Below are 16,496 nucleotides of genomic sequence, written 5' to 3'. Positions count from 1 at the left end.
CTGCACCAGCTGACATTTCTCAATCTGCTTCTGAGAATCCTATTCAGGTACGCTTAAAAGAGTATCCAAGGCATAGTGAAGGAAAGTCTCATGCTCGGTCTTTTGTGGGGCTTGGTTCGACAAATATGAATGGGCTGAATATTCTAAAGAACGAGATGCAATGTTCTGTTTTGCATGCAGGCACTTTGCTCCACCAACATATGGCAATGCAGATGAAGCATTCATAAAGAGTGGCTTTAGACGATGGAAGAAAGCACATGGAAAAGATGGTGCCATCGAAAAGCACATTTCCTCACAGTGCCACAAAACTTCTTGTATTGCATGGGCGGACTATCAACGAAATAAAGCTGATAAAACATCAATTGCTCAGTGTATAAGTGAGGCATACCAGAAGAAAGTTCGTGAAAATCGTCATTACATAAAGACATTAGGTGAAATAATCCTGTTGACTGTAACACAAGACATTTCGCAGAGAGGACATAGAGAAGGTGATGATGAACTGAATCCAGGAAATGTTCGTAAGATTCTCAGATTCACTGCTAAACGTGATCCTATTATAGCTGATAGAGTAGAAAGTGGTCCAAAAATGAAAAATACACTTGTTCTGCAATACAGAATGAGATGATTGACACACTTGCATGTATGGTGAAGGAAGAAATTGCAGAAAAAGTTAGGTCATGTCATTACTTTTCTGTTCAAGCTGATGAAGCCAAGGATGTTAGTAAGGCAGAGCAGTTGGCATTAGTTATTAGATTTTATGATGAAATAGCAAATTGTATTCAGGAGTGCTTCATTTCTTTCACTCAGATGGACTTGTTGGATGCTGCCTCTATCACAGATATTATTTTGAAGAGTTTGGATAAACTGGGGTTGGATTACAAATCTTCTCTTGTAGGATTAGGATTTGATGGGGCATCAGTGATGAGTGGAGGGATTAGTGGTGTTCAGAAACGAATTCGTGATAAAGCTCCTTTTGCATATTATATACACTGCTATGGACACAGGCTCAATTTAGTGTTGATAAATGTTGCAAAGTATGTACCCCAAGCTGCTGAATTCTTTAGTTTGCTTGAAGAACTCTATATCTTTGCTAGTAACTCGGTAGTTCATGAGAAATTCATTTTGATACAGCGTGAAATGTTGCCTGAAGAACAAGTACGAGAACTGCAGCATCTCAGTGACACAAGGTGGTGGTGTCGGGCCACTTCGTGTGAAAATGCTCTACTCCGTCTGGAATGCATAATGAGACTTTTGAAGGAAATTTCTGAAGATGACATTGGTGCCTGAGCTGTATCCGCTCGCGGTTTGCTTGCCCAGATTGATGCAGAGTTTGTTTACTTATTGCAATTTTTCACAGATATTCTTGGAAAAGTTAATAAAGTGTCTACACAGCTACAGGATAAACAAGCAGACCTAGGAAAAAGCAGCAAATCTAATTTCGTCACTCCATGAACATTTAGTTAATGTATGCAACTCTGACTTGAATGACCATTACTCTGAGAAGGTTAATGAACTCTGCAGGAAATGCTGCATTACACCAACAACAACAAGAAAACGGGTAAAGAAACCTCGTAAGTTTGATGGATTTATCGTGTTTGAAACAAGTGGTCAAGGATCTTCTGTTCCATGTCATGTGCAACACATCAGGATTTTCTATGAAGTCCTAGACTGCTTAATTAGTGAATTAGACCGTCGTTTCTCCAAAGAGTCAAATGCAATTTTCTGTGGTATTTCAGCTCTCTGTCCTGGAGGACAGACATTCTTGTTAGAAGAAGACTTGAAGGCATATGCAATGGCATACTCGGTCAGTCAAAATGATTTACAATATGAGATCCTCTGGTGAAGAAATTACTCACGAAAGAGCCAATACAGCCTACATCCATTACACAATTCCTGTCATTCCTTAGTCCTTATAAGGCTGCATTTGACTGTTTGTACAAACTATTGTTAATATCTGTCACTCTTCCTGTTACCAGTGCTTCTTGTGAGAGAAGTTTTCAAAAATGAAATTAGTGAAAACATTTCTCAGAAATTCCATGACCAGTGCTAGATTGAGTAATATCGCATTACTGTCCATTGAAAGTGCACGTGCCGAGGGAATTGATTTAGACTGTTTTTGTTGATGAATTTGATAGCCGGCATGATAATCGTAGAATTAAGCTGCACTAAATATACGTACTATACTCTACTTCACCTCAGGAAAGGGAAACTCGCCCTGTTGGCAACACTGCATTACTTCATGCATGCTTGCATGGGGTTTTAATATCAACATAATATTTACATTACATTCATAACTCATGATTCATTTTTGTTTTGAAGATAGTTTTTATGAATTTTTGAAGTAGGCTACTTAGGTTTGTCCTTTCAACATAATTATGTAGAAAGTAAAAGTGGTTGCCTAGCAACGGGTGTTACCAGCAGGGTGATTTTCACTTTCCTGAGGTGAACTCTACTCGACTATACTAGCCTATATGAAAATCATGTCATTCCCACAGCATGCCATTGCATGATTGCTCATGCCTTGTGTCTCAGTATTTTTTATCTAGATTACATACGTTGCACGAGGTCATAGTTTTATTGTTGATATAGTCATATACAGGCCAATAGCGATATAGTCACTCATAACATTTTGTGGACCTATTATGCTGTACATAAGTGCTATGCAATTATAGGTGCAGTCATTGTTAAAAAGTCTGACCAAGGGTCAGGTTGTCAATCCGAAGAACTTAGTAAAATCAAACACCAAAATAATTTCCTTTATTTGTAGTTTATAATGAAAAATGGTTAATTATAAGGATTCACAGATGATTTATAGTAATAAAAGTACTGAAATGTCAAGCAAATCACTGTTTGTTAAGTGACACGCCTACAGTTTGCCAATGGAGATTTTCTGCTATTTCATTATTGTGTATGAAGGGCAGTCGAAACTCTTATCCCGGACTTACAAACATTATTAAATTTTACAAGACAATTGTCAATTTGGCCATATTATTTAACTACTGCATACCGGTATCAAAACAGACATCTATCCCACCTATATAGTTTCCCTCATATCGAAAATTCAAGGAATACATGCTATATTCAGGTGTCCAACTGTACATTGGAGAAACATTGCCATATTTTTTATGATTTTGTTAAAAATATATTGCAAGAAATACATATATATTTTTTTTAAATAATACGAATAACCTCCATTATCATAATGTTTGTGTAGGCATACATGTATATGTTTTACAAATGCAAGTTATGAAAGTAATGAGGTGTTATTATTGTCATTTGTTATTTCATTAATGACATAATATTGTCTTCAGAGTGCCATGAAAATGCACATAGAACATCTACTTTTCAAAAAATTTTCCGGACCCCCAGTTGCTTGGGCTCGCTTGCTCGCCACCTAGCCACCAACGATAAATGCCCCAAAATTTATATTGGCCCTGAAGTGGCCCCACTTTCAGAGTCCTAGAATCGCCACTGCATAAAACTAGCAGACTTCTAGGAGTTTTCTTTTTATTAATTCTTAAATATATATATATATATATATATATATATATATATATATATATATATATATAGTATATATGTATATATATAGTATATATATATAGAATATATATATATATATATATATATATATATATATGTATATATATATATATATATATATATATATATATATATATATATATATATATATATATATATATATTCACTCACTTTTTCAAATTTAACTAGATCAATTAAACCAGTGGTTCTCAACCTTTTTATTACCACGCCCCCCTCTAAGAGCTGGTCCTTCCCTCCACGCCCCCCTTGCAGCAATGAGTAAAATTCCCTCCCAGATTAGGAGGAAAATAAAAAAAAAAAGAGAAAGAGAAGGAGTTTCGAGGGACAGGGAGGAAGGTAAATAACTACAAAATAATGGTAAGCCTAGCGAGTCTAACTAGAATGGTAGACTATAGGAAACTAACGTTAGAAGGCGATACTTTTTCATTCATTTCATAAACTTCTGAATACTAGTTCCTCACTCTTGTTAAGAGAATAACGAATATAATTCTAGAATTTTTACATTTTCCGTAGGCCTCGCGCCTCCCCTGGAAATTGCTGACGCCCCCCTAGGGGGGCGAGCCCCCCAGGTTGAGAACCACTGAATTAAACAGTAAAAAGTACAGACAGTAAGTCAAACCCGCAACCATCCAGAACCGAGGAGCAAGGAATGTTCAAAACAACCCATACATTAGCACTCGCTAAAATTATCTGCGCCTTCACAACAAAACTCCACCCCCTTCCCTTCTAAGCCTCAAATCTTGCCTTTGTGAAACCTTGATTTTCCCTGGGCTTTCGTCTTCTCCTTGTTTCAGCACCACTCCTGTGTTGCCGTTAAAAACATGGAAGCCGGCAAGTAACGGACAAATGCTACATGCAACACAAAGACTTGGAGGCTAGACCAGAGACTATATATAAGGCCCTTGACCAGGGGAGAGAGGAGTTCAATGCCAGCCAGCATCAGAGCAGAGTCCATGTCGGTCCGTCTCCAACCACCCTTCCCCCTCTCTGACCCAGTACTTTTTGTTGTGCACATAGTCCCACTAAGTCCTTTGCCTTAATGGAAAAGTCTGGCCTACATTATCAATGTAGCGCATCCTACGGGAAAGGTAGGCTATAGTCTGGATTTTGGAGTTGTTAGGACACCCAGTCTTCCACTATAATTTTCATTCTTTCTGACATTTCTGCCCCTTGGTGTTCTGAGAAAATAAGTGAAGTGTTAACATTTTCATTACAAGTAACATAAGCATTTCGAAACCTATGTTGTTGCATATTGCTCCCTCTCGACCTTCAGCATTCCCTAAGTGACCGAGAAAGTGTTTCTTAGCATCAAAAGTGACAGTAAGCTTGTCTTGCAGAATAGACATTGATGCTATGTATCCATCTGTTCACCCACAGTGCCAGTTCCTGAATCCCCAACGAGGAAGGTCCCTTCAAGATTCATTCCTGAAGGCTTAATATGACTACGTGGCAGAATTCTGTATATTTGCTTAGTTTTAGAGGTTTCCCTACAGTGATTTTTACTCCAGTGATATTGAATTCCATAAGACTTTTACCATAGATCATGAAATCTTTGAGACTGGTACTTTGTTTTGTAACATAATATCAGTGCCAAGGAGTTAGTTAGGAGCTCCCTTGCAATATCCTTCTGATCTTTGTAATATAACCTAATTTGTGAGTCTTGCATTTCTTTTGGAAACCATTTTAATTTACTGTTAACTTACTACTTTTCATGAGTTTAACTGAGCAGTCAGGTGAGTTTGTAGAGTGTGTTTAAGGCCAGATGTATCAACTGCATGTTAGGCTGAATATATATATATATATATATATATATATATATATATATATATATATATATATATATATATATATATATATATATATATATATATATATATTTATGATATATGCATATATATATACACATATATATATATATATATATATATATATATATATATATATATATATGTATATATATATATATGAGAGCGTGTGTATACACACTTCATTTTAACTGGAAAATGAAAGCAATAGGTATTAGTTCTAATTTCAGATTATAGTATGTCTGTATAAAGTGAGAAATATAAATCCCTTTGTAAAGGAAATATCAAGGACATGTATTTATCTGATATTTGGACAAACGGTCGATTGAATGTTTAAACTGATTTTTTTGTTTTTTTCCCCAACTTAATTTGCTTCCCATCCTTAATGTCCTCTTTAAGTTGCGTGGGCAGAACACTGTGTTACAGACTTTCAGTTCTCTGACATATATGCCAAGAAATATTATCCAGACTTTACCAGCATTCGTAATTTATTTCCACCTGACAGAGGAAGGGGAATCGGAAATTAGATTCTGCCCACAGGGCTTTCCTGTAAGTCGAGGATTGCCTCACATTCCCTGAGCTTCGAGCCAGAGGTTCCTTACATGTTGTTGTCTCTCTGGAGTGACGTCAGTTTTAATTGCGCGAAGGAAATGTTTCAGCGCTAATTTTGAAAACTAGGATGAATCACTGATGTGAACAAGAACGAAAGATAATTATTATAGGAAGTGATAATATTTCTAGCATCATAAGACGATTGATATATCTATGTGGAAGAAGGATTCATGAAAAGCTGGTTTGAAAGTGAAAGAAGAGTAAAAGAGGAGGCGACTTTAGCCTACTGTAGCGAACTGGCAAAGCCCCAGAGATATCCGGCTTAGACCAAAGCTACTGCTGCCGTGTACCACTCCCTCCAGCTCTGGAGCAAGACTGCAAGAACTTCAACGTTGGGGAGTCTGGTCAGATCAGCGACGAGGTTGCCGCTGATCAATGTTACAAGTTACTAAACTAAGGAAGCCTGGACTATCAATATGCGTAACTTACAACACTAACTACTATGATGGTTTATTGAATGAAATTGCCGCATCATGAAATCATGACAACTTTATTCCATAAATCTTAATACTAATAGTAATGACTCCAAAGCAAAGCAAGGAGAGCCAATCACCAAAAATTTACAGACAGTAATTGACCGAGAACTTAACACTGACAAACTAATGTTCTGTACGTAAGTGAATTTAATAGCAAGCACATGTCGAGTGAGCTGGAATCAGTAGCACCAGTCAGCTAGAAAATCAACTTCGCCGAAGAGGATTTTCGCCTTGCCTTGTCGGAGAACCGGATCTCCAAAATTTTACTATTTTGTTGAGGTACTGCTGTATTAGTACTATTAAATAGTTTGCCGTCTCCTGTAGAAAGTGAACAGCCCATGAACATGCATAGCAAGCATCCACAGAATGGAGTCCTCGTGTGCAAAATAAGGAAACAAACAGTAGCTCAGTTGTTCAAATGATTGTTGCAAATAGCAAATTTTAAACAGAAATAACAAAGACAGCAACTAAAATATGGTAATTAATTGGAATGTTAAAAATACTCCTTAGACCCTTAAGATTTAGATGCTGGTATGGTCTGAAACTTCCAAAATATTGGCTTTGCAGTCACCTAGAGGCCGAAATATATCTCTCATGAGATAACCCAGGGGATTAAGTCAGCTAAGTAACCCTTAAATATACCTGATGATAAAGCATAAAAAGGAAAGAAATAAATTCGTAGAAAACTGGGGCGAAAGCTTCCCGGTTTCAGAGCACCAGAAGAAACTTCTATATTCTGGCTAATCCCTCTGTTCCTTCACTAACCCGAGCCAGCGCTGTTAAATTGGCTTATTCTTCTTCTTCTTCGTTTTAGCATGCTTTTTCCCATTTTTATATGGGGTAAGCACGATGCCTTCTAATCCTTGAAAATAATGAAAATGCATAAATTATAAGCCTAGTTTTTTCTCTTTACTAGTAAGGAAGTTTCAGTATGACGCTCAAAAGCCGTTCTTATATTAATACTTAGAATAAATAGTAACTGATGATAATAATAGTTATAAATCTCTAGAGTCTAGAGCAACCTCCTCGCCAGCTCGGAAGGGCTTTAAGGAGTTACATGTGCGTGCATGCGTGTGTTTCTGTGTAAGTGTGTGTGTTTGTTTGTTTGTTTTACTGGTGCATGAGGATAACCACTTTCTTTACAGGTTATTAAAACCCATGGTGTTTCTTCACGATCTCCTACGATTCCTAACTGGAACTGTACACGTATAAATATTTACTATAAATATTTACCGTGTAGTTTTTCGTAACTTGAAGCCTTGACAGCTTTTCCTTCTGGAGACTGACGGCCGTAATCATTTGCCAGAGTAAATATTTTTTACCCACTTGTTGCTCTGAAAACACCAGGTATTCACACTGATAAAAACGCCACGGTTGATAATTTCACCATGTTATTCCGCAGACATTATTGGAAGTTACGTCCATCAAAATACATCGATAAAAACACGCGATTCGGTATGGCGATATATTTAACAGAAATATTTTTGTGCCCACATACACACCCACCCAGCATATGCCCACGTCAAACACTGTATTACACACACACACATATATATATATATATATACATATATATATATATATATATATATATATATATATATATATATATATATATATATATATACATATATATATATATATATATATATATGTGTGTGTGTGTGTGTGTGTGTGTGTATTGCGTGATAGTGTGTGTCGTGTATTGTAGTATAATGTTGTCACAGTGCTGGAAATTCTGTAGAAGAAAAATATATACTGTATACGTGTGTGAGCGTTTAGATTTTAGAGCTTGATTTTACAGACGGAATATAAAGTTCATTTGAGCAAGAATTCAGATAATGAATATATAGTAAACACATAAATCATGAATAATGTTTCATCAGTCAGCATAGTGTTGTTCTTAAGTGAGTGGAAATGTCAGTCAGAAATTTGAAATACATTTACTTTCGTGGAAATGTTGGCCTTCCCTCTGTTGATGCCATCTCTCTCTCTCTCTCCCCGCTTCCATTTTTACAAAAAAAAAAGTCTTCAAGTCTGTTTCTGTTTCTTTATCTCTCTTTTTGCTGTACGCGGTGATTATTGCCTTGATTTATATTATATATTATATATATCATATCTATATTATTTACTATATTTTATATATTATATATTACATATTATATATTACATATGGCTCGTGAAATATGTTTTATTTCAATTGTAATTCGCCTTTTCTTGTAACAGGAACGGAATAGTACTTTCACGACAAGGGTCAAAAGTAAGTATATATAAATGTAAAGCCAAAGTATTAATTGAAGCGAATTCTTCTTCTTCTTTTAACGTGCTTGTTTTCCCATTTGTATGGGGTAAGCACGATGCCCTCTTTTGAGGGACTTTGATTTGGCTTTGGGGTGATAAAACAAAACTGAAAAGGAGTAGATAAAATCGTACACGAGTCCACGTACCGGCATTTATGCCATGTTGATATTTACTCTTCAATGCATTGTTCAATTTCTTGTCGAATGCTTTCGCGGGCACTCAGAGACAGGGTCCATGATGTCTGTCATCTCGACTTCCTTTCTCATTTTCCTTTTCTTAAAAGTTTTTTTTTGCAGTTTTTCTGACGTCACAGAGGAGGACATTACAATCGCTACGCCACTTTCTTATTGGGTTCCATGACCTCTTTTTGTCAATGCATGTACTTTCCACCTACCCTTCACTTGAGATCTTCATCAGTTCCTGAAAGCAGCCTCCATTTCCTTAGAAAACTTATGATTCCTCTTCTTGCCTGATCAAAAGCAAAAACTCCTTATTCCAGTAAGGTTGTCACAATCGTCCTTCCTACCAAAGGAGCTCGATGAGCGTCCGCTCCATAAAATGCTGCTCCACACACTTGTGTTTGACGTCACGATAGGCTGAGGATTGAATAAAAAATGTAAAAAAAATATTCCTTCGTAATGGAGAGGAAAAAAACCGCAGATTCGTTGTTTTTCTTTGAATGGGGAGACTCTGACGATCGTCTCCTGACCACCTGTCTCCTTCCGGACACTCTGTCATTTAGTTTGCGCTGACTGACTACACAACCCAAATAAAAGAGTCAGCCATCACTCGAGGTAGTTGCAGGAATAATGACTTTCACTCGGTTCGGTGCACTGATTGGGATAAAAATGTGATGTCTACAATGCCCAGATCGTACCTCTGAATTCCCTTTTGGAGTTTAACCGTATGAGAGTTACCCATCATTCCCTATCTGTATATATATATATATATATATATATATATATATATATATATATATATATATATATATATATACATATATATATATATATATATATATATATATATATATATATATATATATATATATATATATATATTAATTTTTTTTTTTTTTCATTTCAATGTTTTTCTTCAGTACGTGATATGAATTTACGGTGTCCTAACACATGGTAATGCAGGGTAACTTTGCTCGTTGGATTTGCCACCTGAGGAAATTTCCTTCTGTATAATTATGCAATGCTGCTCGAAATAACCTCCGAATTTCTATAATAAAAAGTCACAAGAGTCACAATTAGGTAAAAAGATAATTTTTCGAAAGATTGCCCTCCTTACAGGTACGAATTGTACTTCTTTACCCTGACCGCTCGACATCCATAAAGGTGTAGGCGCACGACAGCGCGTGAGGAGAAAGAAGCCACAAGTGCCAGCAATAAATAATCTCGGTCTTCCTTTGAATCTCACAGCGCGACATTTTCCACAGATTAGAATCTTCTCATGGATTTTAATACTTTGCTCTTTCGACCCACTTTATTCTATTCCTTTCATAGGATTCATGGAGGTTAAAACGCCGCTGTCTCTCCTAATACTGTTGCAGCACACATCCAGATTTTCTCAGCGCGGTTTCCTTCATACTCGATACCGGGAGCGATCTGACCTGTTTTTCCTTTTCAAACACAGTGAAAGACTCATTTCTAATTTTGTTTAATACGAAAACTGTCCTGTAGATTGGTTATTGTTATTACTCTCATTATTGTTATTAACAGAAATTATTTCGTGAAGTATATATAAATATTTCTTCATTTAGTCTCTTTAAAAATCATTTATGATCAGTAATGTTACCTTACAAATTCTAAAGAATTAATGTACAATATTTGTTGATAAAAATTTGATTACGGATATTTTATCATTACTATTAAAGAAATAAACATTTTTTTTTTATTAGAAGCAGAGGTTTTTGCCCCTTTTTTCTGCTTCACCTCACACCCTGTTGTCATTCGAGGACTGCGTCTGTCACGTTTCCCCAAGACCGCGTGAAGCAGGAAGCTTCCATTGTCTTTTGCAGCTGCCATGTCCCGGAGACGTTTCTGAATTTAATTAAGCGCTGATGCTCAGATTCTTATTCGCCCCTGATGGTTCGCTGCTGCTTCTCTTTCCGATAAGGTCTCCTGTATTTACACTCAGTACTTTTCCAGTGGTTTTTAGCTCCTTGTTCCTAATAAATAAAAGGAAAACTAAATTGCGTTTACACTGAATTACTAATTTGCAAAAAACCTTACTTCTTTCATCTATGTTCGAACATGTATTTGATAGGAAAAGAGAGAGAGAGAGAGAGAGAGAGAGAGAGAGAGAGAGAGAGAGAGATATTCCAATAAAATATTGCTTATGTACTTACCATCTAGAAACCTGAAGATGGTGATGTGAAGATGGAAAATATCGGCATAACTCTGTTTCGTTATTTTAATAAAGTTAATTATTTTTTTTTCCTCTTTTTATTACGGAAATAGAGCTGCTCTCTAGACCTTTGTTTCCAAGCACCTTTGTAATTTGAAGGCTCATCTCATGCAACTATAACAGAGCTTTGAAGAGAGACCAGCTATTTTTGGACTGGTATCAGTGAAAACTAAATCAACTGAAACTTTTCTAGAATAAGTTTAGTTTCGGATCTTTTCGTTTTAGAGAACTAAATACGGTGTTTAGGCGATGTTATCGATGAAAAAGACTGTAAAATTCGCGTAACGAAATGCAGACGAAGAACTTCTCCGGTATTACGGAGAGATTTACAATTATATGACATGTAGAAATTCAAAAGCGAGAGAGAGAAACCGCGAAGTCCAGTGGAACTCTCGTGACCATCTTGATGCCTTTTTATAAATTACACTATCTGTATATTCTATACACAGCAATGCACAAGTCATCAGAAATATTTCATTTATATATTGTGAAAAAATCATATTCAATTAGCAGATGTAGGTCTGAGGGCGATGCTTCAGCTGTAAATAAGTGCAAAGCTTCTGTTGCAGAAACACTTTCATGTAGATCTTTACTCTTCATGTAGATCTAGTCATTCCAAAAAGCATTATCCTCCAAACACTTAACCAAAGGCTGGGCAAATAATATACTTCTGCAGATAACTCCCTTAACAGGCCAACTGTTTTGGTAAAAAACCTTCATGACCATTATCCGACCAAATGTGACACGAATAACCCACCTTTTCACAACACTGGGAGACCAAAAGGTGCTTTGATGGGAGAATTTCAGGCACTTATTTTGTTTTAGAAAGTTAAATTTCTTATTATGAGTAAGTAATATCAAAAGACACCATTCTCCCCTCCCAACTACTTATGACAGAGTAGAGAAATAATTCTCCAATTTTCAAGCACAAGAGAAAACATCATGAGCATCAATAGAAACATTTTGTTCTTGTTAATCGTACCCAATTTGACGCAATCATCGGCTGATTGTCTGAGTAAATGATGATATCACAGAAAGTTTGCTTAATTCAAAAAGTTTATCATCGCTGGCTATCGTCATTAATATTTCTTGAACCCTGGCAGCATCCCTGGGAGAAGATCGAAGCGTCACAGGCTTCGTCTTACTAAATAAATTAGATCTGACATTCTAACAAGCTTACGCTCACTGACCATGTGTCAACCAAAATTAGATTCTCTGGGATGATTAATCTCTATCTCTCTCTCTCTCTCTCTCTCTCTCTCTCTCTCTCTCTCAAAACTGAGAAAGTTAATTTCCCAGAGCCTAGTTCTCTCCTTTTTTTATTTATGAATTTGAGGATGAAATAGTTATCCTGTTACAATGTTGAAAGCAGTGTCTGTTTAGGAAATAAATGGGGTCCGTAAACTACCTCAAATAAAAAAAAAAAAACTCCTCTTAGAAGTGTTGGTGGTCGGTTTTGATTTTTCATAATACAAAGGAACTCATTTTATATCGTTCAAGACGAACGAGAAAGTTTTCTAGCGAACAGCAACTAACAGGTAAATTACTGACTTACATTACCAGTTGTATAGATACACACACACACACATCTGATTCTTTATTTGGATGTTAGCTTTCCAGTAACAAGCATATCCAGTAAGTGTGGCTATTACATTTGCAGAAGTCTCTGGTAGAAAAGTGGTCAGTATATATATATATATATATATATATATATATATATATATATATATATATATATATATATATATATATATATATATATATATATATATATATATATATATATATATATATATATATATATATATATATATATATATATATATATATATATATATATATATATATATATTGGCCACTTTACTTTTCTACCATATACGTCTGCAGTTGTAATAGCCACCTACTGGAAATGCTTTTACTAGAAAGCCTAACATCCAAATGAAGAATCAAATGAAGAAATCTGAGCCGGTACCCAGAATATAAAAGCAGACGAAAGCATTCTAACGCCCATAACAGGATTTGAACTCGCACCCCGGATAGCAGGCTGGTTCTTCATTTGGATCTGAGGTATTGAGGCGACAAACATATCCAAAAAGGGTGAGGAAATGGAGAACCTGAGGGGAACTGAATGTGTGTGAGTTATATAAAGAGAGAGAAAGGTAAATTTAATTGCTATGCCTGGCAGCCTTTCATTTTCACATACGAGAAAATAGATGGTCTCATATTAATCTGATTATCTTCTCTCAATTTCCTGTTCTGTAAAATTGATTTTTTGGATGATAATATTTCCCTGCATATCAAAAACTTTATACTTAGTTTTCAATATTTTTTAGAGCAAAAATTATCAGAAACGTTGAACTCTCTTCCAAGCACAGCATCGTGATTCGTCAGCAGCCAGGGCTGTCGTCCATTCAGCGGAATGAACCTTTGATGTGGTCAAATGGCTTTCCTGCAATCAGAGACCAATTACCTGCGGTAGCGTTCCACAGTTAGAGGGAAGGGTCTCTCTTCATGTTATTGTCTGGCCTTGTGCTTTTAGCCAATCTGGTTCCGAAAGACAGGAACGGGAATGTTTACACCCCATTAACTCAAAAATAAAGTTAAAAATGAGCACCCTGACTTCATAGAATGAATCCTATTAGTGTCCTGTAGTGAATTCTCCTAATCATTTTGCAAAGAGCATTTTCCTCTTTGGTTTATTACAAGAATTCTTCGAGCTCCTTTTCTAGAGGTCCGTATATTTTAATTTGTTCTTATAATCAACCGGTTCTTGTACAACACAAAATGAAACAAAGAGGATACAAACTGGCGTTTTAGAGTTTTTTTTCCTTCTGATATCACTGTGATACCTGAAGCCTCGAAGAGATATCACTACACAATATTCGAAGGGAGGTTGGAGCAATCTTTCTGCTTATATTCCCACAGTCGATGATTCAACCTTCCTTATCTCTTTGACATGCTCTTCCCAGCCTCTAGCTTAAACTTCTTTTTCCTCACCCATTAATACTGATCTAGTGACCTTATTTGATTGAAACTCTCATGACTTAGTCAAAATGAAAGTCGTAAGATGGCCTCTGTGTCTGTCTTTTCTTCAGTATGAATCTTCAGTTGTTTTTAGACTTTTATCTTACGTTTGGGTTTTGAGGTTTGTCCAAACATGTTTCTAGCAGGTCACACTGGTTATGTTATCATATCCTTTCTAAGGAATCAGATATTTTTGAGACTGATTGTTATTCTTCACCCCCACCTTTTTCAAGATCTGTCCTGATCTTATTCGTCCTTCTTAGGAGAATTTCTCTCTCTTTTACGGGTCTTCAATATTTTGTGATTCTCTTTGACAGATATGAATCACAGCCATGTCTCATATATCTTCTCTAATGATACCACTTATGTCACTGTTCCATTGAAATCAAGAGGAGAGTTCTTCCTCCTGTTAGGCATTCTTGCAACAGCTGTCAGGTAAACTGTTTAAACATTTACTCTTTGTGATTCATGGTTCGATAGCTTTTTTTTACCCTGTACTGTTAAAATCTAGGAATCCTTCTTATTTATATTCATCTTCAGTTTATAAGTTTCCATTGTTGAAATAACAAATCTAATTTTCATTTTATGTTCAGCCCACGCTCTTAGGTCATTTGGGGAGCCATAAGTTTAAGAAGGGATTGGATAAGAAATCAATTTTATAAGAAACTAACTAACCTAACGTACCCTAACCTAACCTAACCTAGCAGGTCATGTTATTTATCTAGGGGCTCCGCCCTGGATCCCGCAGTAATGGGAACCCTTTTTTACCAAAAGCTCCCTATAACACTGCACATGCGATAGATTCTCGGATGGCCAGCATACAACTTCTGATGTTAATTGCAGGTCAGTACAGTCGGCCGACAAAAATAATGGTAAATTCTTGAAAAGCAACCAAAATACTATAGCAAAAATCAATTTTCAAAGTAATATCCCATGCGGAGCTAGAGTTCTACTGATTAGGAAAATAAATTGATTGAAAATGATTGGGAGCTCGGTTTTCACGAATACTGGGAATCTTTGTTGTGGGATGGATGAGTGTGGTTGGTCGGGATGGGTTGGATGACTTAGTCTTCTCTTTTGGAGACTGGATGTCTGTTATTCTTCGGTTGATCTAAAACAGAGAAATATGTACATATTAATTAGTCGAATATAGTGACTCATAACCAGGGTGTAGAACATAACAACCGTTAGGTTAACTCTTTCTGCAACCACCCACTCTAGAGGAATCGTTAAGAAATATTAATAACCGGATTGGAAGAAGATGGCGGATCCAAATAAAGTTTGAGAGAGAGAGAGAGAGAGAGAGAGAGAGAGAGAGAGAGAGAGAGAGAGAGAGAGTATCTTGTTGACTTTAGCTGATGTTCATCCTGTGCCTAACTCTTAAACTAACAGCTTTGGGTGAGTTGCCGTGAGATTATCCTGGATTATTCACCACTGGTCAGTTGTTGCAAATGCTTACTTTTGATATAGTAAAGATTTAAACCTGAGAATCTATCAAGTTATCTATTTAGTGATATTATTTATCAGGAAACAGTCATGGTTTATCATACAATATAAAAAAATTTAGAATAGAGTACTCGTGGGCAATACGGAGATGAATCACGAGCAGACACAAAAGAGATTCCCAAAGGACTTTGAAAGGTCACTCGAGCTAAACGAAGTAAGGAAGATCTGTACTACTCATGGGTACTACTCACGGGGTGTTTGGGGTTGGGGGAGAATGCCGAGGGGAGGTAATAGGCATATTTACATTCTCAACTAAAACAGAAAATTCCCTCTTTCTAGCTACGTTGCACTTGAATTCATTGATGATTTGAGACAAAGAGTAGTGGAATTCCTCTTTTAAAACATCCATCCTGAGCAAATTACAGGTCCAAGTTGATATGCAGGGTTACTTGGTATAGAGCCGCTAACCAATGCAAATTTAATGTCTTCGGACTTATGTTGTCTTAAACTCATGGACTTCTGATCAAAAGCCAATCGTTGAAAACATGCAGCCGCCACAGAGCAGAGACTTGAAAGAAACCCACCCTGCCTTTTGTAATGCGAAGTATGGGCGATCGACCGAAAAATCGCCATAAATCTCAGGGTCTGAAAGGAAAATAAACTGATTATGCCCAAAGAGTTGGACATGATGGCTATAAGTCTTAATTTACCTGGACTGTTGTGACGTTAATTACAGAGAAACCTTAATAAAGAGGTTTTAATAATGCGGCAAATAAAAACTGAAGTGACAGATGGAGGCTGTGCCGAAGATAATAGAATAAATGTTTTCCTATCCAGGAGTGATTAATGATCA

General features: G+C 36.3%; 1 protein-coding gene across 1 annotated transcript; it reads left to right on the top strand.

Moving 5' to 3' along the window:
• Nucleotides 1-642: 642 nt before the first annotated feature.
• LOC136830854 (zinc finger MYM-type protein 6-like) lies at nucleotides 643-1,287 on the top strand. Its single transcript, XM_067090831.1, has one exon. It carries the CDS (start codon nucleotides 643-645, stop codon nucleotides 1,285-1,287), a length of 645 nt encoding a protein of 214 aa, XP_066946932.1.
• Nucleotides 1,288-16,496: the final 15,209 nt, after the last annotated feature.

This window comes from Macrobrachium rosenbergii, chromosome 47 (genome assembly GCF_040412425.1).
Source record: "Macrobrachium rosenbergii isolate ZJJX-2024 chromosome 47, ASM4041242v1, whole genome shotgun sequence".
NCBI lineage: Eukaryota > Metazoa > Arthropoda > Malacostraca > Decapoda > Palaemonidae > Macrobrachium > Macrobrachium rosenbergii.
The sequence above is the reverse complement of the archived record's forward strand: the minus strand, read 5'-3'. Positions and strand labels throughout refer to the sequence as shown.

Excerpts from the sequence above, each read along its gene's own strand:
- LOC136830854 (XM_067090831.1), top strand. The coding sequence starts at position 643 with ATGGTGAAGGAAGAAATTGCAGAAAAAGTTAGGTCATGTCATTACTTT.